Below are 23,834 nucleotides of genomic sequence, written 5' to 3' on the forward strand. Positions count from 1 at the left end.
AGCAAAACTACTTCATGCGTGGTGGGGGGTACCCCCCCCCTAGTAACCACGTTTCACCTAGAGATGGTGGTGCCAAGTCTTCTTCATCCTAGTGCGAGGATGGGGTTTTAACAGAAGTGTACCGCCCTCCGCCCAGCTCGCCTTTACTCACCCCTGCCCTTCGCTTTTGGTGGTGTACTCTCGGCAGCTCCTTGTCCACATCACCTGAAGCGCGGACGGATAACTGCACTGCAACACGGCGCTGTTTTCACCCTCACCGCTCTCACACGCATACCCTCTTTGCCACGTGTGGCGTGTACACCGTCTACCCCCCTTGTCCGTACTCCCTCCCCTCTTTTTTCTTCCCTCATACCCTTTTCACTATTCCTCAATTCGTTTGTCCCACGTTATTGGGGTGGTTTCGCGCGTGTGTGTGTGTGTGTGTGTGTGTGTGTGTGTGTGTGTGTGTGTGTGTGTGTCTGCGCTTGTGTTTGGTTGATCCCGTTTCCCTTTCCTTTTCCCCCTCTAAACATGCAGAGCTTCGCGTCCGCCCTTCCCCCACTTTACACCACCACCACCACCCATTGCTGCCATCATGGCCGGGTTGCTGTCATGGTTGTTTGAGTACTCTGCTGAGCGTCCCACCTCGAAAAAAAAAAAGCATCGACCACCATGTCGCGCTCCCATGAAACATTACAAGCATGCTCGCGAAAGAACGTGGAACTGCATTCGCTTCATCCATTCTGTGCTCTGGCCTCTCCACTGTCCCTTTTCTGTCTTCCCTCGGGAACGAACCTCAGAGTTCTTTCACGCAACGTTTTCACCTTCGTGTATTGAACCCCCCCCAACACACACACACACACACACGCACTTTCTCTCTCTTGGGTCCTTCTGTAAACACCCAATTGAAGAATTTGCATACACTCCAAGGATACATCAAAGCCTTTTTTTTTGTTTGTTTGTTTACTTTTGTTTACTTTTACTAGAACGGGGACAAACACGCCCATTCACAGGTGCCTTCCACCACCCACCACCACCCACCATCATCCACCATCACCCACCACCACCCACCATCACCCACCATCATCCACCACCACCCACCATCATCCACCACCACCCACCACCATCCACCATCACCCACCATCACCCACTCGCCCCCTACCCACATTCCGACACTCTTTGCCGAAGAACACCATGTCTGCCGGTGCCCGTGAGATCGCCCCGACGAACATCATTCGTCGCCGCAACGGGGGAACTAACAACGAAAATGTCAACGCGACCGCCGACCGCTTCCGCGACCGCTTTGAGAAGGCGAGCATCGAGGAGCGTAAGGCTGAAACCACGACAATGGTCAATGAGTACTACGACATGGTGACGGACTTCTACGAATACGGCTGGTGCCAAAACTTTCACTTCGCGCCGCGTTACAATGGTGAGACCTTTTACGAGTCCATCGCGCGCCACGAGTACTTCCTGGCGGCGCGCGGCGGCTTCATGGAGGGTGATAACATCGTCGACCTCGGATGCGGCGTTGGCGGCCCTGCCCGCAACATGGTGCGTCTGACTCGCTGCAAAGTCACCGGCGTCAACAACAACGACTACCAGATTATGCGCGCACGCCGCCACGACGCCCGCGCAGGCATGACTGATAACATCAACTACGCCAAGGCAGACTTCTGCAAAATGAGCTTCGCTGACAACACCTTCGACGGCGCCTACGCAATCGAAGCCACCTGTCACGCAAAAGACAAGCTCAAGTGCTACAGCGAAGTCTACCGCGTCATCAAGCCCGGCACCTGTTTCGTTCTCTACGAGTGGTGCATGACCGATAAATACGATCCTGGCAACGAATACCACTGTAATATCAAACACCGCATCGAGTTGGGCGACGGCCTGCCGGAGATGGAGTCGTGCAAGCAGGTAATCGAGTACATGAAGAAGGCCGGCTTCGAGGTGGAAGAGGCTATTGATGTGATCGAACAGTTCGAGTCCAGCAGCATCAAGAGCATTCCGTGGTACCAGCCGCTGGTCAGCAACTACACGTCCGTTCAGGGACTGCGCTCCACTCCGGTGGGCCGCTTCTTAACGAACATCATGTGCCGCGTGCTGGAGCTTCTACACCTGGCGCCGAAGGGCACGCACAAGGTGACGGAGATTCTGGAAGAGGCTGCAGACAGCCTAGTGCTTGGTGGCAAGCTCGGCATCTTCACACCTTCCTTCTACATCCGTGCTCGCAAGCCAGTCAAGCAAGCATGAATACAGGAGGTTGGTAGAATAACGCGTTAAATCTTCTCCACTGACTTCGTATCTACCCCGTGGAGGGGAGAGAGGGGGGGTGGTGAATTACCAAACTCACGAACTAGCGCTGCTTCTCACTTTCGCTACGCAAATCACTCTACGCGCCTTGTCCCTCCCCTCGGTGCTCTCCCCCACCCGTGCCAAAGGTACAACAACGTGTGGTGGTGCTTCCACAAGAAAATACACCACTAAGAGACAACTGGGGAGAGGCACGCGTGCGAGAAAGGCGCGCGCGACTTGATAGGAAATGCGAAGAAGTTGTCGGAGTGTCAGTGAAGTAGCTGCGCCTGCGCACGCTAAAGTATGGATCCAGGAATCCCGCCTGCCCGCCCCCCTCTAGGCCTCTGTGGAGAATGTGTGCGTGTTCGGGGTCTCGTTGAGTTCGTGGTGTCGTTTTTACCACACACACACACACCAATCCCTACGTATGGGGGGGGGGATGGGGAAAGACATCCCTCGCAATATATATATATATATATTTATATATGTGGCTGCTGTTGGATATGGTGTACAGCGACCCACGTGTCACCTGGTTTGCTGTCACTATGCTCTTCAGCCTAGTGTGTGCGTGCGTGTGTGTGTGTGTTGTGTTTCTTTTTTTGCTTTGGGGTGGGAGAGAAGTGGGGTAAAACCTACTGTGTGAAAAAAACGATTTGTGCTCTCAAGGGAAAGCGAAGAAAAGCACATTCGCATCGCACAACCACAAATGAGTGATGCTGTGTATTTTTGTAGTCTTTGTATTGGGCTTTGACTCCGTTAGCATCGCTGCCTTTTTTCCCACCTATATTTTTCATTTACTCGTTTCTCTCGTGACTGGGCTTGTGTTTTTCTTTTTTTTTTGCATCTGTCTGTCTGTGTGTCTGTGTCTGTGTGTGTGTGTGTGAAGGTGGGGGTCTGACTCCATCTGTGCGTCCGGATACTCCTTTTTGCTGCCGTGACGATACCATCATGAAAATCTTCACGCTGGTGGATGTCTCGTCGAATGCATCGCAGGGGTTGGGGAACGATAGATGCGCGCGTATTATCTCTCACATACTTATATATATATATATATGCACACACACACACACACACAGAGAGACACACACATGTGCGAATAAGTTGCGAAGGACGAAGAGAGTTATGGGGAGAGGAAGTGAAAATTCCAGGGTTTTTTTTTCTTTTTTATCTCGAGCTTTTTTTGTTTGACGGTAAGCCTTTCTGGTGTGTGTGTGCGCGTGTCTGGAGGGAGAGAGGAGAGGGGAGGGTCTTTTCAGGAAAGGGAAAAGAATACGCTGAGAAAAGCCCACACACACACACACACACACATACCGACATTCGGCTTCTGTGCAGAGAAAACGAGGCGCAAGTGTCGGGTGCGGCTGTGTGTGTGTGTGTGTGTATCCTACCTCTTTGCACGTGGAGAAGCGCACATACCTTGCGCACGACACGAAGAAAGAACAGGCTATTCGAAGATGTCCCTCTGCCCACAACTTTGAAAAAGAACAACTCTCGTGTGTGCAGACAACAGTTCAACAAAAGTGTTTTTGTGTCATGTCGCGCAACTGGACTGCTAAGGTGCAAGGAAGAAGCAAACCGTTTCAAAAACATAAGCATTCAAGCCTATAACCACACTCGAAGAGAAAAAAAAAAAGAAAACGCACTCTAATACGCATATAGACACATATTATTTCTGTGTGTGCGTATGTGTACTGCGACTATGAGGGAAAAAAAGGGGGGGAAGATGAGGAAATATTTTCCCCCTTTTTTTACTTCAAGGTCCAACAAAATCAAACAACTGAACTACCCCACCCCCCCCCCCCTTAAGGGGAGCTACAGGCTTGGCGATGCGCGGTGTCGGCTATATGACAAGACAAGCTCTCTCACAAGCGAGGGAGGTGGGGGGACCCCCCTGTGGGAGAGGGGAATCGAACAAGACGCTTTAGCTCATATGCGTCTTAGGGGATGCTCGTGCAACCTCCCTGCGCCTCGGCTCCTCTCGCCTCACAGCGTACTGCCTGGAGAGAGAGACGGAAGACGACATGCGGTAGGCAAAACACAACATCATTTTTTTTTGGGGGGGGGTAACGAAAATGGCGTTTGGGCACTCCTCCCATCCCCTCCATTTCCCCTACACACGTATTGTAGGTGGAACAGCTGCGCACAGTCGGTGCGATATTTGCCGTTGCACCACATGGTAAAGAGTCTTTCCTCTTTTTTTTTTTGATAATTCGCATTACTTTTCTTCTTTATCTGTGTGCCCCTCTCTTGTCATCTTTTTCCCATCTCCTTCTGGCCCTCCTCCCCACCTCCCCTTTGACGCGTCTCTCTTCCACCTTTGGGGGGAGGGTGGCCGGCGCGCGTGTACGTCTAACGTGAGGTGAGTCCGCTCCACAGTCGACGCACGTCGCGTTCACCTCTTCCCTTTTATTGATCATACCCATTCATAGGTTTATACGTATATACACGCACACGGGTCTGGCCCACGTGTAGCATCCATGTTGAGCGAAAGTGAGTATCACCTGGTAGTGGTGGCCTTCCAGTCTATGGACCCCGATAATACTGGTCTTATCCCCCTCAGTGAAGTCAAGAAGCGGTACTTCGCGCATGAGCATCCACGCGTGAAGGAGGGCAGCATGGCGCCATCTGCCGCACGCGACACACTGGAGTATCACTTCGGTACGTGCGCTGCCGACCATGGAGGCAGCATTACCTTCGACGAATTTCTGGCCTACCACAACAAGATAGCCGACGAGGCGTACGACGAGCATGTTGGTGACATCGCAGCCTTCACAGAGAAAACGATCAAGGGGCTTTGGAGACTCGGCGACCTGCTGCTTCCCACTGGCGTGCGACCAGCCTTCCCGCCGACTCAGCCGCCGACGGGTTTGTACGCGGTGACGCCCATGACACTGGTTTGGGTCGAGCGTAGGCAGCCGATAGGATCTCCGAATTCAGCGCAGCCATCCTCCAGCGGCGAAGTCGCCACCCCACCATCCAGCAACAGCAACGGTTACGGACGCTCTGAGTTTTCCTACGTCCTCCGTGGCATTAAAGATGTGGTTCGCCCTACGTTTGCCCGAGGCGACCTGCCAGATGAACTGCAGGGGTACTTTGCATACCCAGAAGAACTGACGGGAATGGCGGTGGAGTACGTAGCGCCACGCTTGTCGATTCAGCGATGGTACGACTTCACGTGGGAGTACGCGGAGGGAAAATACTGCGGCGCTCAGGGCATTATCTCCACCCGCGTCGACCCAGAATCCCTCCCAGCTGGCCTGCGGCAGTTTATTTGCGAACACACCACGTCGACCTCGCGCGGCACCACGTGGATTCAGACACGGATCACGGCGAACCCCATGTACAAAAAGACGAGTAGCGCCTACGGCACCGCGGCCTATGAAGAAAGTCGAAAAATCCACAACTGGAAAGTAAAAACGTTAGAGGGGAAGCAGTACGGCAACCAGTACCATGGCATATGCGCCAAGCACTTCTCAAAGATGAGGGAGCCGCTAAAGTGCAGCTACGCAACGAGCATGAACATGTAAAGAAGATGAGCTACGAGTATTGGGGTGTGTAGAACGGGAGGACCCCCCCCCCGTTCTCCTACCCTATAACGGTGTCGTGTGTGTGTGTGTGTGTGAACGTATCACACATAAAAGAGGTTGCGCAGTTTGGTTGCTTCGCGTGTTTTTCCCTGGTTTCTCCCGTCGTGGCTCTCACTTGCCGCACACTTTTTTTGTCGATAATGGCCCATGATGAACAGTAGTAGGGTGTTAGCGGCGTGATAAAATGTAAAGCTGAGGTTTATCTTGCTCTCATGGTCGCCTCCTCCCCTCTTCGTCGTCGTCTCTCCTGTGTGGTTCACGATGTTTCCCTTGTCGATGTATGCTATACAATCTACCCTTCGGCGATTATCCGCGCCACTAGAAATGAAACCATGAAAATACGCTTCTCGTGTGGGATGGTGCCGTTCCGCTAGCGCAGACCCCGTTCCATAACTGCGCCTCTTTATCAAAAGAAAAGCATCAACGGTGCTCTTCTTGTTGCGGTTCCTTGATAATCGCGTAGCAGCCCCCAGGGACCCCGCCCGGTCTTGTTCACTTCCCCTCCCTCTCGCACACTTCACTCCACCTTGCCCCTGCTGCTGGTCTCTCCGATTTGGGGCAGGGGACTAATGACATGTAACCCGGCCCCCCCCCCCAGCCATCACTCGATCCCCCCCCCCTCTCTTGGTGTGTGGCTCTAAATTTTCGCTTCCGTCCTTTGTGCGTTGTGATAAAGACTTTGAGTCATTCACAGACAAACGCACACACAGACACTCACGCACGATAGAAGTGGTGATCGACACTGTGACAAGCGCACCTCCCCCCAAAAAAAAACAAAAAAACATTCTTTACGATTATTCCTCCAAGCATTTTGAACCCAGCTAATCCAACGTCCGTCTACATACAAACGGCACCAGGCCTGCCACCGAAGCGTTTTATTTTTTTTTATCTCGCCCAGCAGTGTTTTTCTTTTTCTCCTTCGACTCCACTTTGCCTGGAGTCGCCCTAGCCTGCAAGGAAAATGACAACGTACACTTAGCGCTGATAGAGACTGACGTGATTCTCAGAGATGGCAGCGATGGTTGCTCACTGGCCTGCTCGAGCTTCAGGGTAGGGAGCAAGAACACAAAAAAAGGGGTACTTAAGACTCACTCGTGTGGTGTGGGGAGGATAAGCTGCTCTCGCTGTGGCTACCCCGTGCCAATTAGGTGGAGACTCCATCGAGTTCGACATCGGCATCGCCTCTGGCACCGACATCAATTGTCCCTTTCAAAACGACTAGCCTGCGCTCGCGTCCGTGCCGGTGGTCCTCGATGCCGCCACTCTCAAAAAGTCGTCGTCACGCCGAAGCTGACAGGAAAAAAGTGAGCCTCAATCCAGCCGACCGACGCCTCTCGCTTTGTTGATGTGTGAACGTCATAAAGTTGCATATCTTGGGTGAAGTACGAGCGCGCCTGACAATCCCTTGTGTGTGTGTATGTGTGTGTGTGTGTATTCCTTTTCTGCTACAACCGCCCCTTCCTCCCATTATACAAAGACGAAAACAAAAAAAAAAGAGAAACAGATAAGTACCTCCCTTTCCTTCACCAGCGTGTGAGATGAGGACAGTGAAATAAAAACGAGGCGAAAAAGGAGCTACGCCGAGGCCGTGAGCGGTTCGCCCCCGCGCTCCTCATCTTCCTCATAGGTGTGTGTGTGTGTGTGTGTGCATACGATTGCTGCGATTTCACGGAGACACCACACCAACCGCAATAGAGAGAGCCCTCAGCCACGCATCCTTCCCACTGCCTGTCTCACCTCCCCAGCTCTTTGGGTGCATCACTTTGTGTTTGGTACACAAGGTCGCGGCTCCGCTCGTCTGCGGGCGAATTCGCCGAGTGTCATGGAGTGCAGCGCTGACTGCAGGGCTGTTCTGGTGTAGACCCTTGCGCAATTCAGCAAGAGCAGAGGTGCCGTCAACGTGAAGGTGAAGCGTCGCTCCACCTGCCAAAGACAAGAGAAAGGCCTCAAACGTGCGGCGCCTCTCTCAACATTCTGCAATGAGTCTGTGCAAATGCAGGTGTGTACGAATGCCGGGTCTCCCTGTTTCTTTCTCTGGACTCTCATGCATCGGGTGACGCTCTCAGTTCTTTGCGCGGAGACTGGCATAGAACTTCTTCTTTACACTCTTTCGCCTCTTTTAAACGCTCATCTGTCTTACACCAACCTGTCCTTCCTCCCCCACACCCCCTTGTACAGATCACCCACAGTTGTGACTGCCCCTCGTGTGTGTGTACGCTCTGCGTGGCTGCTGCCCACATGTTTGGTTTTTCGGTCTAAGTCACCCTTTCTTCTTCTTCCCCCCCCCCCCTCTGGACCTCGAGTTCGTGGACGTCCGTAACCACCAGGCGCCGTAAGGGAGGACTCTGTCGGGTGTCCTGGGAGTGAAGTTCTACTCTTGGTTGCGACGACAACCCCCTCACCTCCTCACCCGAGTCGCCCACTGCTGCGTTTTTTTTTTTTTTCCTAGAGGTCCGGACCATCACCATCATTAGCAGGGTAAGCCTCAACCTTTTGACCGCTTAGCCGCGCCCAGACCTGTCGCCATATCCCGCTTACTCCTTTTCGTTTGCACCACGGAAGCGTGCATCATCATCACGTTTCAGCTTGCTTTTTTTTTGCGTCTGCTCCTAGTTGCTCCTTTCTCTGCTACACAGCAGACTTCCTTGATTCGGTATCGCGCAGATCGAATAGCTGGGCAGCCCCACTGTCTGCGTAAAGTAGTCCGAACCTCTTTTCCCGCAACGCCGTTTTTTCCTCTCCGGGTATCTCTCCACCCCCCCTTCCACCCCCCCCCACTACCCCGCTCACCCCTTTTAACGTGATCCCTCACATCCTCGCTAGTCACTTCGGCGTGCACAAGCCCTGGTGCGTCGGACAGACGTGCCATCAGACGAACCAGTCAAACAACGCTGTTTTTTTTCTCTGTTTTGTGCATCTCCGTACCTCTGTCCTTACGCTGGCTCTATTTCTGTGACGTCGTACATATCTTCATTATTAACCTTTTTTTTCGCTTGAGAGAGAAGTAGGAGGGGCAGAAGCCGAGGTGGACCGCCTCTCTCTCTCGGCGGTCGTGAGCAGACTTTGCTTTGGCGGGGATCTTCTGGATTTGATTTTTATCCCCCCCCCCTCCCACTCTGCCCCTCACGCACGGACACATCCAGGCCACTCCCTCCCCTTTCATTTCCGTCTGACATGACCGTGCCCCTTGGTGATTTAACCCAAGAATGGGAGGTGGTGAACGCGGAGCTCTACAGAGCCTCTCTTGCGTCGCACCGCCGATATCCGTTCCTGCCGGACAGCGACGGTGGCTCAGATGACATCAATTACTCGACGGGAGGCCCCCCGTCCCCAAACCCTCCACCCTCCAGCACCACCACTCACGCGCATGTGTACAACCTGCTCTCACGCGTGCGCCACGTGGCGGAGGATGCCCGCTACAACTCCTTCCACATTGTCCAGAATCTTCTGTGGGTGACTATCGTTGCGTGGGCGAATCACCTGGCGATCGCGTCGAATAATCTCATACGGCTTCCGATGAACATGCGGCAGTACGACTCAGCGTCCACTCCGGAGCATCGCATATCATTCCCATGTGATCTTCTTCCACACTTGGAGTTTTGGGACCCCGGGGTGCTTGGGCAGATGTCCAGCGTGTCATCGCGAAAACCAGGAGGCAACCACGATGCGTTTCTCCACCAAGTGCCGAACCTGTCTGAGGCGTGGAGCAACGCGGTGAAGCGTATCTTTGAAGTGTGGTGTTCAAAGCCGAGCTCTGGCTCTCGCACAGAAGCTACTCAACTCAACGATCCGCGAAGTGCACAAGGCAATGCGACCCCATCGGCGATACACTACGCGCATGTGTGGGTCACTGTGGCACGGCACTTTCGCCGCTTCAAATCGCTGCTGTCCCTCTTCTTTCTTCGCTACGACGCATTGCTCGAAGAACGAGAGGAGCAGTTGCACTGGGGAGGTCGCCGGCGACTGCAGCGTCCTCAAACAAACCGGTCGCGGACGCCGCAGCGCCACGGGGGACCACTACTTGCGTCATCTTCTAACAGCGCGAGTGCCCCTGCAACCCTGTCTACCGATAAAGAAGCTGCACTGAAGAAAAGCAAGCCAGCACACCAGCAGCGGTGTTCTCACTTTTCCATCCCCAGCACCGTCAACCTTCTCAGGCACCTCATGCGAAGCATCGCGAACGAGAACCTTTCGAAAATCTGCGAAGTAACGAATGACACCCACCTCTCTTTCTTGCTACCCCCTGTCCTTCGTCGCCGTCTGCGACACCATAACACTCTCCCTGTCAGCGGCGCGGGAGAAGCAGGGCAACTGGGGCCTTGTGCACCTACGCAGGACAACGCCACACCCGACGAGGCGAACCTCGCGAAGGAAACGCCTTTGACATCCAGTTGGCGCAGTGCTGAACGCCTCGACGATGACGGAGATGAGGACGATGATCGCGTCCTGTGGTCATCGCCGCCATCACCACTATTCTCATACACAGCTCGCACGACCTGCCGGGCAGGGCAACGTGTGCAACCAGAAGAGTACGTTATTCGTAACTTCTTCAAGCTTCTTCTTATGATCGAGGACTGCCGCGCCCACGTACTTCATCGCAGGCTACTTGAACATAGTAAGCGTGTTGCCTCCTTCTATGGGTCACAGCTTGCCACCAACCTTTCGGATGATGCCGCGGTGCAGCCCTCCGTCTCCATCCGAGACGCGTCCGAGACTCCACAAGAAAAGAAGACCGCCGCCAAACCGCGTAGCCTGGCACACGCAAATCGGGTACTCCGTGAAGTTCTGCAAGCGTATTTGCGTCTTCGCACCAGGTTGCTCTTCCTGAATGCCGGCACGACGCACTTTCTCGACACCTTGTCTCCGTGGGGGCAGACGCACATGCTGGAAAGCCTCAATGCATTTCTCTGCGGCCTCTGCACGCCCACATCAGCCTCCGCTGACCAAGTACAAGGCAAGAGCGCCTCAACATTGCCCAGACCACAAGCGACTCAGGTAGCCGCGTCGTCGCTGGACAACTACAACAACCCGACTCTATGCACCGCGATGAACTCTGCGGTCGCTGAATTTGTGCAGAAGTGGAGCGTGCCGCTCTGGATCGTCATGTGCGTCGATGCGCAGCAGCGCATGGAGGCACTGAAGCGGAACGAGGATGAGCGCGCCAGGCGACTAGAGCACCGTGCGGCTGCGGTCGAGGATACGCATCGGTGTACCATAGAACCCGCTGAATATCAGCAGCGACTCCAGCCAAGACCTGCGATGGTCGGATGCTCAGAGGGGAAGAGGTGCGTGAACGACCCCTGGCATAGTGGTCACTGCAGTGCGGACCCGTCATTGGCGATCGCCATGTGCTCTCTCACCTCTGGCGCCGGTGGAGCAGGCGGCGATGACTGTGCCAACAAACTCGCCACATGTGACCGTGACTCCGTCGCCTCTACAGAACTGGAGGATGCAGTATCCAGGACGACCACTGTCATCTGGCCGCCAAGGTCGCCGAGCGTTGCGAACGGTGGTGCCGAGGGGGCGGGTCGTCCCTTCACTCGGCGCCGCGGCCGAGGGCTGGACCTAAAGTATGTCTTGCATCAAGAGCAACAACGTTGCGCGCGCCTCGGGTGTGTGAAGCTCCCGCGGAGAGGGGTCACAGCAAGTAGAAATTGTGCCGCAGTCGTTGGCAGCAGGATGGGTCGCGGTGATGTGGCCGAAAGTCTCTACACGGGGGAGACGACATCTGTCGATGAAAACGACTCCTCGTTTGCAGCACTGGCGGAGGCAGAAGACAACGGCACCGACGCCGGTGTTGCACGCCATTCCTTCAGTGCAACCGAGACAGAAGAGAGGCAGCGCATTGATGGCCAATGTCTCACTACAGCTGGTAGCCCCCGCGCAAAGTGTTTCTCTCTATCCGCACAGCTACACCAGGTGGCTACTACGCCAGACGAAGGATTCCCATCTCTTCTCTACCTTCTGCCCCGCGGAAGCCGCTGCGTTGTTCAGGTCCGAACAGCAGCCGCTGTACAGCAACAACTCTTCAAGCTCTTTAGCGCCAATGTGCAGCTCTACCTCACCGACTACCTGGCAGAGTGCGAAACTGCCGCAGCAGCCGCAGCCGATCAACGCGCCTCATTGGCCTCACAAACAAGGCAAGAGAAAAAGGCTCAAGCGACAATCCTGGGAGGAAATACAAACGCCAGGACCTCCGCGGACTCTCCCATCGACGCCCTCACGCCACTTCCCCAGAGCGTTCTGGCTCGTATGACTTTTCTTTTGGAGATGACGTATGCGGCGCTGAGGGGGCACAACCAGTCTGATAGCAAAAGCTTCAACGATCACACCAAGGGCAATGACGTCAGCGGTAATGGCGCAAGCCCACGCCCACTGATGGAAACTGATTTCACTGCGAATTGGCAAGAGCCCGGCGCCGCCATTCTCGAGCAATGCAGCGGTGAGTTTGACTTTGCCATGTCCACAACGCTTTCGGGGCCCACGTCCCCAGCCCAGTTGACCATTGCGGCTGTCCGAAAAGGGTTTCAAGGCTTTCTCACCTCCGTGGAAAAGCGTGCCGTGTTGGCACTCGCGCAGGCGCTCTATGGCCTGGTGCAGCAAGGCGTGGCCCAGCAACCACCAGCGGCCCAGCTGGATCCTCTAGACACCATCTTGAACATGGCCTCTATGCTTAACTGCAAGGATAAGCTCGTGTTGCTGCTAAAAGGCTACTTAGCGCCCCAAGTCATAATGTGCCGATCGAAGTCCGAGCTTGTGGTAATGCGTCAGGTGGCAGACCGTATGGCCTACCGTCTTGGTACGTCCGTGGCGGCACCATGCCTAGCCCTCCTGAGAAACATAGAGCTGTTCATCACCGATCCTCGCATCACGACACACCCACTGTCTCCGTGTGGCACACCTGCACCCACGGACCCCGAGGGAGATTTGGAGCCGAAGGCCGCATACGAACGTTCGATGAGGGGGAACAAGATGGGCGACTCGGACCAGTGGAGACGCGCAAGTGGCAAAGGCACGGCCGCAGAAAATATGCCACCCGTGGCAGTCCGAGACGCCAAGACGCTGGTGACCGCCATCCACCAGCACCACGGCTCCTTCGGCCTCATCCACCGTGTTCATATTCTTTGTGAAGCCTGGTGGAAGCCGCATACCGCTGTGCTGGTGTCCTCCCAGCGGCTGTGCGAACTGTGGGAACGACACCAGCTTCTGGATGAGCGCATTCTCGACGCGGTGCTAAGCTTCGAGTGGAGATACCAAGGGCACTCTGAATCGTTTTGTGGTTACAGACAGCTGGCCAAGCTGAGGGAAAAGAGCGACAGAAGTCTGAGTGACGCCCCCGAGGCCGGCTATTCGCAACGCGGCAGCGAAAGCAAACACTCGGGCATTCTCGCTGCAGGCACGCAGCAGCGCACCGTAACGGCCGCCGCAGTCGTGCGTGGCTTCTCCTCGGCGCTTGGCAATGCGGTGCGTTGCACGGGCCATCAGGCAAGTGACTTCGGCTACTCCGACACTGACAACGAATCAGAGGATTACAGGGAAGCCTATGGTGGGCTGTTGACACTGAGCACGCTGCAGCGACACCACAGCGCGCACGCGCTGTCGGACTCGTCGTACAGAGGCAGCAATCTCTCTTCTATGGGCGACCCCGGCGCAGGAGGTAGTGGCGGTGCAGGCCGTGAGCACTGGGGGACTTCCGACGGAAGGCAAAGCACCATTGCTGACGACCGCACCTCAACCACTGTGCCGGTGGACGGACAGCTGGAGCCGCGGCGACTACGTTGGTCACTAGGAGATGGACAGCTGGCTTTCTACTTCTTCTCCAGCGACACTGCCAGTACTGGCCGTCGTGTGTCCCAGGCCGTGCAGATCCTCGGGCCACCGCTTACGTTGCTCGTGTGTCAATTGCTGGACCGCGCAAGTGGTCAACTCTACACCTTCAACACACTGTACAAGGCGATTCCGGTGGCAACATCAAAGCCTCTGCTCGCCCACCTCTTGCACGAACTTGTCAAGGCAAAAGTCGTCGTGCGCAGCGTGGCTGCCGGTACTCGAAAACTCACATATAGGCTTTGCGATAGTGTACGCGAGATTCACCAGTGCAAGGTTGTCGTTGACGTAAGCGCGGTAGCCCAGCAGGAGTGGGTGAAGGGAACGATGGATACGGTAATAGCAGACGCCTCCCCCAATGGGGAAACCGACAGCGCTGAGAGGGGCAGCGCTCGCGTAGCTACACCGCCGGCGAACCCGAGGGAAGCAGCAATTGTCTTTCCCGGACAATTACCGAGAGCGATGCAACAGGCGCACCTCAACGCAGCTCCAGAAGCGAAGGCCGCACCGAGCTTACCTATCAACGGCACCTCGCCTAGAGCCTACTCCTCCAATTATGCACGCAAGATTGAGGTATGTATTGTGCGCATGATGAAGTCGGAGCGCGTTCTCTCGCATCGCGAGCTGCTGGAGCGCATCACAGTTGCGCTAGAAGATGAAATAGTAGTCACTCCCAGCCAGTTTAAACGCTGCGTCACGCGCCTCATAGAGAAAGAGCTGCTTCAGCGCGGGGAGAAGGGGGAGTACATATTCGTGTCCTAACTAGTGTACAGCTCGAAAGTGGGTGTGTACGTTCGGCCCAGTGTCGGCGCGCCACTGAGCATACATGCAGTCACTCATTTCCCTAAATCATCTCGTACCGCGCAACAAAAGAAATTCCCTGTTGGCCACTGGGGGAGGGGGAGAGAGGGAGGGTGTCTAGTCAGTCTCGAGTGAGCACGGACAATACCATGAGGCGATGCAACATGACAACAATGTAGCAGGTCGCCCTTGGATCGTGTATACTGCAGGGGGGACGCGCTCACGCTATCATGTCGTAGGAATGGCATCGCGTTGCACCCCCCCCATCCCCTCTCTTTCTTTCATTGCGCAATGTTTCGACACAACGTACACCTCTGTACTCTGAGTCTACTTTCTACTTGGCACTTGCTAGTGGCCACGCTGTCTTGAACACCTTCACATCATCATCTCCGCCTCTCTCTCTCCCCTCTTGCTTCGCCGCCGCCCCACCATACCACCACCACCACCCCCATATCCATCACGCGTACCCTTGACAGCGCACCCGCATCCCCTCACTGCAGATTCGAGAGAGAAAGCGAATCCAAGAAAGGTGTAAACACGGCATCGAACCTCCTTGTAGCCTCGTAGACATATTTGCACCAGAACTCAAAAGCCACGTTTCTCCGCGCTCATCATGCCGCCCACACTCATGAAGAGTTGCATGGAGGAGCTGTCCAAGTACAGGGACGCTTTTATTTCGGCAGCAGGCAAACCGCAACAGCTCTCTGTTGTGGGTGATCGCATCTACTGGACGCAGGGCGAGCAACTGGAGCTGTACTCAGCGCCAGTGGGCGTGGATGCCGCTGAGGGAGTCCGTGTCATCGCCTCAGGGACACAAGCAGTTGAAAAAAAAGAGCAGCTCACGAAGGAAGAGGAGATGCTGCGCGAGCGGACGCGCAGCCAGACGACGGGCATCAAGAGCTTTCGTGTTCGACGTAGCGATGGCGCTATCTTCTACACGAGTGGCGTGGACGTGTATGTCTACTACCAGAATGGGCCCCGTGCAGGCAAGGCCCCCCTGAAGCTCTTCGACTACATGTCTGAGGAAAACAAGGCTCACTTCAAGGCCATGGGCAGCAAGCCCAATCTCTTTGTACAGAGCGTCAAGTCCTTTAACGAGTCGCATCCGAACGACCACACTGCCATGACGTTTGTAAACAACAACAACGTGTACAAGGCAACCGTAACAGAAAACCCTGCGAGCGAAGAGGCGCCACTCTCCGTCGCCATTGAGCAGATCACGCACACTGGAGATGACCGCCACCAGTGCGGCGTAGCAGACTACATTATCCAGGAAGAATTCATGCGGTACACGGGGCACTGCGCGACGGACCGGTATGTTATTTTCTCCTACACCGACACCTCTCACATGCGCACTGTCGCCCTGCTCAAGAGTATGGGCTCTCCTGAGGTGCCGGCAACGGAACCCACGTGCCTCTCCTACACGCCAGAGACGGAGGATATGCCGTATCCTCGCGTCGGTGATCCAAATGCGCGCACGACACTCGTTGTGTACGACACCACTACCCGCCAAATGCATTTGATTCCCGACGCCGCTATTTATAAAGTCGCACCCTGGACAGAATACATTCTTCGCTTCGGCTTCAAAGATGCCAAAACACTTTACGTCTCGGTCATGAGCCGTGCGCAGGAGGACTACGCGGTGATGAGTTGCCCCATCGCGTCGCTACCTATCGTGAAAGAAGAAGACCTGCAGGCCCTCTATACCGACACGGCCGATAAAGTAGGGGCGAAGATTATCGGTGATGGCGCTGTGCCGGAGCTGCGCCTAGAGTGGGAGCAGCACATTGGCTTTGCCTGGGTGGAGTGCCAGCCTGGGTCGCCGATGCACTACGGCACGACGCACGACGTGCTATGCTGTCACGCAGCGGAGACGGAGACAGCACACTACCACCTCTACGCTCGTCCCACTGGGGCCTGCGACCCCAAAACGTGGAAACCACTGACGGCAGGCACGTGGAACGTGTGTCCAGGCCATCAGCAGGTCTCTAAGAATCGGGTGTACTTCCTGGCTAACGCGGAAGGGCGCCTGAAGCGCACGCTCTACTCCGTGCCGCTCTCTCTAGATGGTGCACCGCACACCGCCGAGGCACTGACGCGCCTCACCCCGCTGGACGAACACGTCTACTGCTACTGTGTCAAGGATGATCATCTCTACTACGTCTCTAGCACTGCAACCGCACCGGCAAAACTCTACGCGAGTCGCGTCTCCGCGCCGCAGGAGAGAAAAGAGGTCAGGACTACCCCATGGATTGCCGAGACGCCAGGAGCACATCCCTCAACAGCCGCAGACCCTTCCCGGTACTTCGCAGGCCTCCCCATCGTGACTCCGCACATCGTAACCGTGACGAGCCGTCGCGGGGTGCCACTCAGTGCTGCAGTGTTCATCTCGCCTAGCGCGCCCAAGGATGCACCAGGGCCGCTAGCCTTGTTCGTCTACGGTGGACCCCACGTGCAGCTGGTATTTGAGAACGACTACGACATTCTGTGCAAACCCTCCATACAAGTACTACTACGCCACGGCATCTCTGTTGCCGTGGTGGACAACCAAATGAGCAACGCCAACGGATTGCGTGACCTCAGCATCTGCAAGAAAAACATGGGCAGCTTTGAGACAAGCGACTACGTCGATTTGACGCGGTGCCTCAGCAACACACCCGCGTCCGAGATCGGTCTCCCCTCCAACTTCAGGGTCGATGCGAAGCGTGTGGCAATATTTGGCTGGTCCTACGGTGGCTATGCCACCCTACTCGCTATGTGCCAGGCAGCGGATGTCTTCAAGATTGGCTTCGCCGGGGCGCCAGTAGGTGACTGGAAACTATACGACACGGGCTACACAGAGCGCTACATGGGAACCCTCTTCGACGAATGCCACAGCGCTCAAAACGGCACAACGCGGAAGCGAAACGAGGCGTATATGACGTCAACCATCGGCCACTACGCCAGCGGCTTCCCCGATGAGTGCAACCGCCTTTACATCGCGCACGGCCTCCTCGACGAGAACGTCCACTTTGGTCACAGCTGCCATGTGGCGAAGGCATTGATCGACAATGCCAAGCCGTACAGTATGCTGGTGTACCCCGGGGAGCGCCACGGTCTGCGCCAGAACCGCCAGTCACGCCTGCACCACGAGGCACAGCTCATCAAAGTACTTGAGGAACAGCTCTAGCACGCACGCGTATGCGAATTAAAGTGTGAAGAAAGTGGAGGAATCGTCCATTGTAAAGGACACGCTCATGCCCTCTCCCCTACCCTCTTTTTTTGCTACTGCCCCAGCTTTCTTGTTCGCGAGCCGCTGTATTTGAGAAGAATCCCTTACGTCAAACTACGTGTATCTTTGGGTCCTCATGGTGTGGCGCACCCCTGCAAACGTGGATGGGGCGTGCCGTTGTTTGTGGGGCTCTCCGCCCACCCACCCCTTTGTTGCTCTGTGTGTGTGTGTGTGTGTGTGTGTGTGTGTGTGTGTGGCGCTCTCTTCTTCTTTCGTGGTTAATTTTTTGTTTCCGTTTCGAAGGCGCCTCTCTTTCTCTCTCTCTCTTCTATGGTGCGCACGCGCCCCCCCCCCACCCTCCCCCTCTTCGACTGTCTCGTGCACCATCCTGTGTAATCATTGGCAGTGCAGTTAAACGCATTAGCGTTCTGATTATCGCTGTTTTTCTTTGTTATATGCCTTACTTGGGAGGCAGGAGGGGGAGAACGCCGAGCGCTTCTCTACATCTCTGCGAATGTCGATATGTTCCTGGTAGAGCTGCTCACATGCCTGCAAGAGAAAGGTGATCAATGAAAAATTCATCGTTGCCGTCGTCCAGCACGTAGTGAATGGCGCTGCGTCGCAGCAACCCTCGACATCAGACGCAAGCCCGTGTCACCCAACTCTCACTGCCTCCTCCTGAGGTAAGCATGTACCACACTGACACGCGCCATGTGTCGATTGACATAACAGGATCTACCGTGACTCTACATGTGGGGCCCGGAGGAGTGGACAGAGATTGGGGGGGTCAAAGGGGGAAAAAGACGTTCTGAGGTGAAAGAGTCGACTTTGCCCTGACACCCGTCAATTATTACTGTGCAACCGCGCGGGAGCGGCCCTCTGACAGACCGATTAAAGGGCAACGGAGCCCATGTCCCTCTGAGAAGAAAAGACAGCTTCCCAGATGGACATCGCGATCCGACCACTCTGTTGTGACGGAACCACGGACGACGAAGAAATCTGTGGCCGACAACTCAACGCGCGTTCATGCCTGTGGTTTCTCAGTCTTCATCCCTCCCACCCCATGTACCATATCCTTCCTCGGATGCTGCTCAGTATTGGTCCCACCATATCGAGCCGGAATGTAGGAGTCTTCGCAGAGATCAACGTTCTGGTCGTCGCCTCCTAAGCCGACCTCCTGCACCCCCCCCCCTCTTCTTCTCCCGCCGATTCCCATTTTCTTTGCAATCTTTTTCCCTATGCTACGCAGTGTATTCTGTATGCTTCGCGGCTCCAGAAAGTCTCTCCCTGCACCGTGAACCGTCCACCAACAGTGCCTTTTCCATTACCTCTCACGTTAGTCCCTCACACAACACCCCATTGCCCGGTTACCCACCCCACCCCCGATACATACACACATTAGACCTATCAATTGCTTCTCTCTCCCCCCCCCCTCTCTCCACTATGAGAGCCCGTCGCGTCGCCGACATCTCGTCCTACACTTGCGCCCCCCCCCCCCCCCCGCCTGTGTGGCTGTTGTAAAGAAGAGAGAAATGATGATCCAGTGAAGGGTGCGATAAGCACCTCGAGGCCCTCCCTCCCCCCTGCGCGCGGCGTCACACCCGCGCTCACGCACGACGGTAAGAACGGACGGTGCCGAGCCGCGCACAGCGCCACTGGCACCACGTACCGGGGCGTCCCTCCTCGCGACGACCCGCCCTCGGGGAAGACGCAGGCAGTCCCAACATCCACGCACGCGCACTGGCAAGGCACCAGCGCACCGGTTGGCAGGCAAGCATGCACACACCGACACGCTCACAGTCGTATACATCGCCATACTCCAGCACCAGCAACGCCCGTTCAGGGGGCACACACGCACGCACATACACCACCGCCACGACCGCGGCGAGCGACGCCTAGGGGCCCACAAGCAAACCCGTTGTCCTCCCTTCATCGTCGCCCCGCAGCCGCACTTAACACGCTCCGCTCTCGCACTCAAGCGAGTGCGCCGGAGCGCCACCGCGCACATGACTGACTGCTCAACTGGGGCGCCGCGCTCACGCACGCATCTCGTGTGTGACGCGGGTCCTGAGCCAAAGTCCCTCGCCCACAAAAAAAATACGTCACACACGTTCGCACTCTGGTGTGAAAGTGTGTGCCGCAGGCAGCAAGTGCCGGGTGCCGGGGGCAACCCCCAGACAGCTACACAAGGCACCGCCGTACATACCTGCTGCTCGCACGTCGACCAGCGGGGCCACCGGCTGCCGCGGTACGGCTCCCCCTCAGCGAAGGGCGGGGCGCCTGCATCTCCGCGCCGGCACTTGTGCTGGTGTGCGGGTGATCCTGCGGCAGATGCTATCGGTGCGCGCTGCACCGTGCCGGCAGCACCTCGCGTGCTGCTGTGTGCGGTGCAGTGTGTGCCATTACGGGCGGCGCACCCGCCGTGCATCCACCCCTTGCGTCGCGTGCGCGCACGCGCTCGGATGCGAACAGGGCGTGCACCTGCGCGTCCTGCGGCGGGGCCCGTGTCCACGTGACACGGGCGTGCTGCGCCAGTCTCCCCACTCGGTGGTTTCTACGCAACGTTGGGCAACACACACGCGACAATGGGGGTACACGTACACCTGTCGCATAAAAACGTACAGCCATGAGCAGCTGGCGGACGGGCAGGCCGCCACCGCGGCGGCCGCCACGCCACGCAGAAGAGGGCTTACCGCACACACACACATCGTCACGACGACGCGGTGGTGCGCGCTGCCACGGCCGCTGCGCCACGCGCGGTGCGTGGTGCTCTGCGTGCATGCTGTGCTGTGGCGTGTGTGAAACCGTCTGTGCCCCGTGCGGTGACCGCGCACATGTGCGTATGCGTGTCTCTGCCTGCCATCAATGTCCTGGTGCCTGTCTCTCTCGTGCGTGGCGCCGTGGCTGCACACGCGCGCCTGCTCCGTGGGCCCGCGTGTGCTGCAGCAATGCCTGTGCAGCGGCGCCTTTCCAATCCTGAAGCACCGCGAGGCAGCTAAGACAACACCACACTCCTGCGTACCAACGCAACTGATCTCTCGCCAACTGCTCTAGATGTTTTGCCCTTTCCCCTACGACGGTTCACTGTCACAGCATCCCAGAGCTACATGGGTAGTGTACGCTGCCTTTGATCAGGCCTGGTTTTGCTGCATCTCATCTGCACCCTCTCTACTCTCTCCCTTTCTCTCTTAGCGACCCTACACGCAACCCCCGCACACACCCTCGGCATTCTGGTTGGTGAGCACTTGCGTCTGAGTTGGTGGTGACGCTGCGCCACGCAAAGAAAGATGTCGGTGTATGGGAAACAAATGTGTACGTGGTCACTGCATCCTGAACGGTAATGTCTGTTTGCGTGTGCGCTCTCCCTCCGACACATCTTTTGTTGTTGGGGCCGAGAGGATATGCTTTACTCTGTTGCTTCCCTTTCATGCTTTGTTTTGTGTATTTTCCCCAATCAACTTCCCTGTGCGAGTAATGCATTACCCTCGACCCCAACTCGTCGTGCCCCTCCTCCCTCCTCCTCCCCGTGTGTGTGTGTGTGTGTGTGTGTGTGTGTCTGTCTGTTTGTTTTTCCTTCCTCGGGTGTATTTTGCTCCTCTTGATCTCCACCAAGACCAACGCAACTACCCCAACTATGCGCTCAAGCACCACCGAGAGGGGGGGAGAGAGAAACGATGAGTATCTGGGCAATAGAAAGAAGACAGCCGGGAGGGGGGGGGGCCCTAGCACGAGACTCTCTGCTTCTATTATGCTTGCTCCCCTCTGCGGCTCTCTTCAGGTTTGGCGCCGAGATGCGCACATTTGATCTCCCAATGCACATCTTGCGGCTTCCTCACACTATGAATTGTGTGGATGTGCCCCATGAGATACATAAAGTACCGCGGCAAGCACCAGAACGTGTACGTCGCGTCGCCGACATCTCGTCCTACACTTGCGCCCCCCCCCCCCGCCTGTGTGGCTGTTGTAAAGAAGAGAGAAATGATGATCCAGTGAAGGGTGCGATATGCACCTCGAGGCCCTCCCTCCCCCCTGCGCGCGGCGTCACACCCGCGCTCACGCACGACGGTAAGAACGGACGGTGCCGAGCCGCGCACAGCGCCACTGGCACCACGTACCGGGGCGTCCCTCCTCGCGACGACCCGCCCTCGGGGAAGACGCAGGCAGTCCCAACATCCACGCACGCGCACTGGCAAGGCACCAGCGCACCGGTTGGCAGGCAAGCATGCACACACCGACACGCTCACAGTCGTATACATCGCCATACTCCAGCACCAGCAACGCCCGTTCAGGGGGCACACACGCACGCACATACACCACCGCCACGACCGCGGCGAGCGACGCCTAGGGGCCCACAAGCAAACCCGTTGTCCTCCCTTCATCGTCGCCCCGCAGCCGCACTTAACACGCTCCGCTCTCGCACTCAAGCGAGTGCGCCGGAGCGCCACCGCGCACATGACTGACTGCTCAACTGGGGCGCCGCGCTCACGCACGCATCTCGTGTGTGACGCGGGTCCTGAGCCAAAGTCCCTCGCCCACAAAAAAAAAAAATACGTCACACACGTTCGCACTCTGGTGTGAAAGTGTGTGCCGCAGGCAGCAAGTGCCGGGTGCCGGGGGCAACCCCCAGACAGCTACACAAGGCACCGCCGTACATACCTGCTGCTCGCACGTCGACCAGCGGGGCCACCGGCTGCCGCGGTACGGCTCCCCCTCAGCGAAGGGCGGGGCGCCTGCATCTCCGCGCCGGCACTTGTGCTGGTGTGCGGGTGATCCTGCGGCAGATGCTATCGGTGCGCGCTGCACCGTGCCGGCAGCACCTCGCGTGCTGCTGTGTGCGGTGCAGTGTGTGCCATTACGGGCGGCGCACCCGCCGTGCATCCACCCCTTGCGTCGCGTGCGCGCACGCGCTCGGATGCGAACAGGGCGTGCACCTGCGCGTCCTGCGGCGGGGCCCGTGTCCACGTGACACGGGCGTGCTGCGCCAGTCTCCCCACTCGGTGGTTTCTACGCAACGTTGGGCAACACACACGCGACAATGGGGGTACACGTACACCTGTCGCATAAAAACGTACAGCCATGAGCAGCTGGCGGACGGGCAGGCCGCCACCGCGGCGGCCGCCACGCCACGCAGAAGAGGGCTTACCGCACACACACACACACATCGTCACGACGACGCGGTGGTGCGCGCTGCCACGGCCGCTGCGCCACGCGTGGTGCGTGGTGCTCTGCGTGCATGCTGTGCTGTGGCGTGTGTGAAACCGTCTGTGCCCCGTGCGGTGACCGCGCACATGTGCGTATGCGTGTCTCTGCCTGCCATCAATGTCCTGGTGCCTGTCTCTCTCGTGCGTGGCGCCGTGGCTGCACACGCGCGCCTGCTCCGTGGGCCCGCGTGTGCTGCAGCAATGCCTGTGCAGCGGCGCCTTTCCAATCCTGAAGCACCGCGAGGCAGCTAAGACAACACCACACTCCTGCGTACCAACGCAACTGATCTCTCGCCAACTGCTCTAGATGTTTTGCCCTTTCCCCTACGACGGTTCACTGTCACAGCATCCCAGAGCTACATGGGTAGTGTACGCTGCCTTTGATCAGGCCTGGTTTTGCTGCATCTCATCTGCACCCTCTCTACTCTCTCCCTTTCTCTCTTAGCGACCCTACACGCAACCCCCGCACACACCCTCGGCATTCTGGTTGGTGAGCACTTGCGTCTGAGTTGGTGGTGACGCTGCGCCACGCAAAGAAAGATGTCGGTGTATGGGAAACAAATGTGTACGTGGTCACTGCATCCTGAACGGTAATGTCTGTTTGCGTGTGCGCTCTCCCTCCGACACATCTTTTGTTGTTGGGGCCGAGAGGATATGCTTTACTCTGTTGCTTCCCTTTCATGCTTTGTTTTGTGTATTTTCCCCAATCAACTTCCCTGTGCGAGTAATGCATTACCCTCGACCCCAACTCGTCGTGCCCCTCCTCCCTCCTCCTCCCCGTGTGTGTGTGTGTGTGTGTGTGTGTGTGTCTGTCTGTTTGTTTTTCCTTCCTCGGGTGTATTTTGCTCCTCTTGATCTCCACCAAGACCAACGCAACTACCCCAACTATGCGCTCAAGCACCACCGAGAGGGGGGGGGAGAGAGAAACGA

At 56.7% G+C, this 23,834-nt stretch overlaps 4 protein-coding genes across 4 annotated transcripts; all 4 read left to right on the top strand.

The window, feature by feature from the left end:
* Window positions 1–1,173: 1,173 nt before the first annotated feature.
* Window positions 1,174–2,235, top strand: JKF63_00236 (uncharacterized protein; the record flags this gene model as incomplete). Its single annotated transcript, XM_067896288.1, has 1 exon — window positions 1,174–2,235. One exon carries the CDS (start codon window positions 1,174–1,176, stop codon window positions 2,233–2,235), a length of 1,062 nt encoding a protein of 353 aa, XP_067752445.1.
* Window positions 2,236–4,754: 2,519 nt separating this feature from the next.
* Window positions 4,755–5,804, top strand: JKF63_00237 (uncharacterized protein; the record flags this gene model as incomplete). Its single annotated transcript, XM_067896289.1, has 1 exon — window positions 4,755–5,804. One exon carries the CDS (start codon window positions 4,755–4,757, stop codon window positions 5,802–5,804), a length of 1,050 nt encoding a protein of 349 aa, XP_067752446.1.
* Window positions 5,805–9,038: 3,234 nt separating this feature from the next.
* On the top strand, window positions 9,039–14,453 carry JKF63_00238 (uncharacterized protein; the record flags this gene model as incomplete). Its single annotated transcript, XM_067896290.1, has 1 exon — window positions 9,039–14,453. One exon carries the CDS (start codon window positions 9,039–9,041, stop codon window positions 14,451–14,453), a length of 5,415 nt encoding a protein of 1,804 aa, XP_067752447.1.
* A 652-nt stretch (window positions 14,454–15,105) lies between these two features.
* On the top strand, window positions 15,106–17,661 carry JKF63_00239 (uncharacterized protein; the record flags this gene model as incomplete). Its single annotated transcript, XM_067896291.1, has 1 exon — window positions 15,106–17,661. One exon carries the CDS (start codon window positions 15,106–15,108, stop codon window positions 17,659–17,661), a length of 2,556 nt encoding a protein of 851 aa, XP_067752448.1.
* Between the last annotated feature and the right edge of the window lie 6,173 nt (window positions 17,662–23,834).

Source organism: Porcisia hertigi, chromosome 36, assembly GCF_017918235.1.
Source record: "Porcisia hertigi strain C119 chromosome 36, whole genome shotgun sequence".
NCBI lineage: Eukaryota > Euglenozoa > Kinetoplastea > Trypanosomatida > Trypanosomatidae > Porcisia > Porcisia hertigi.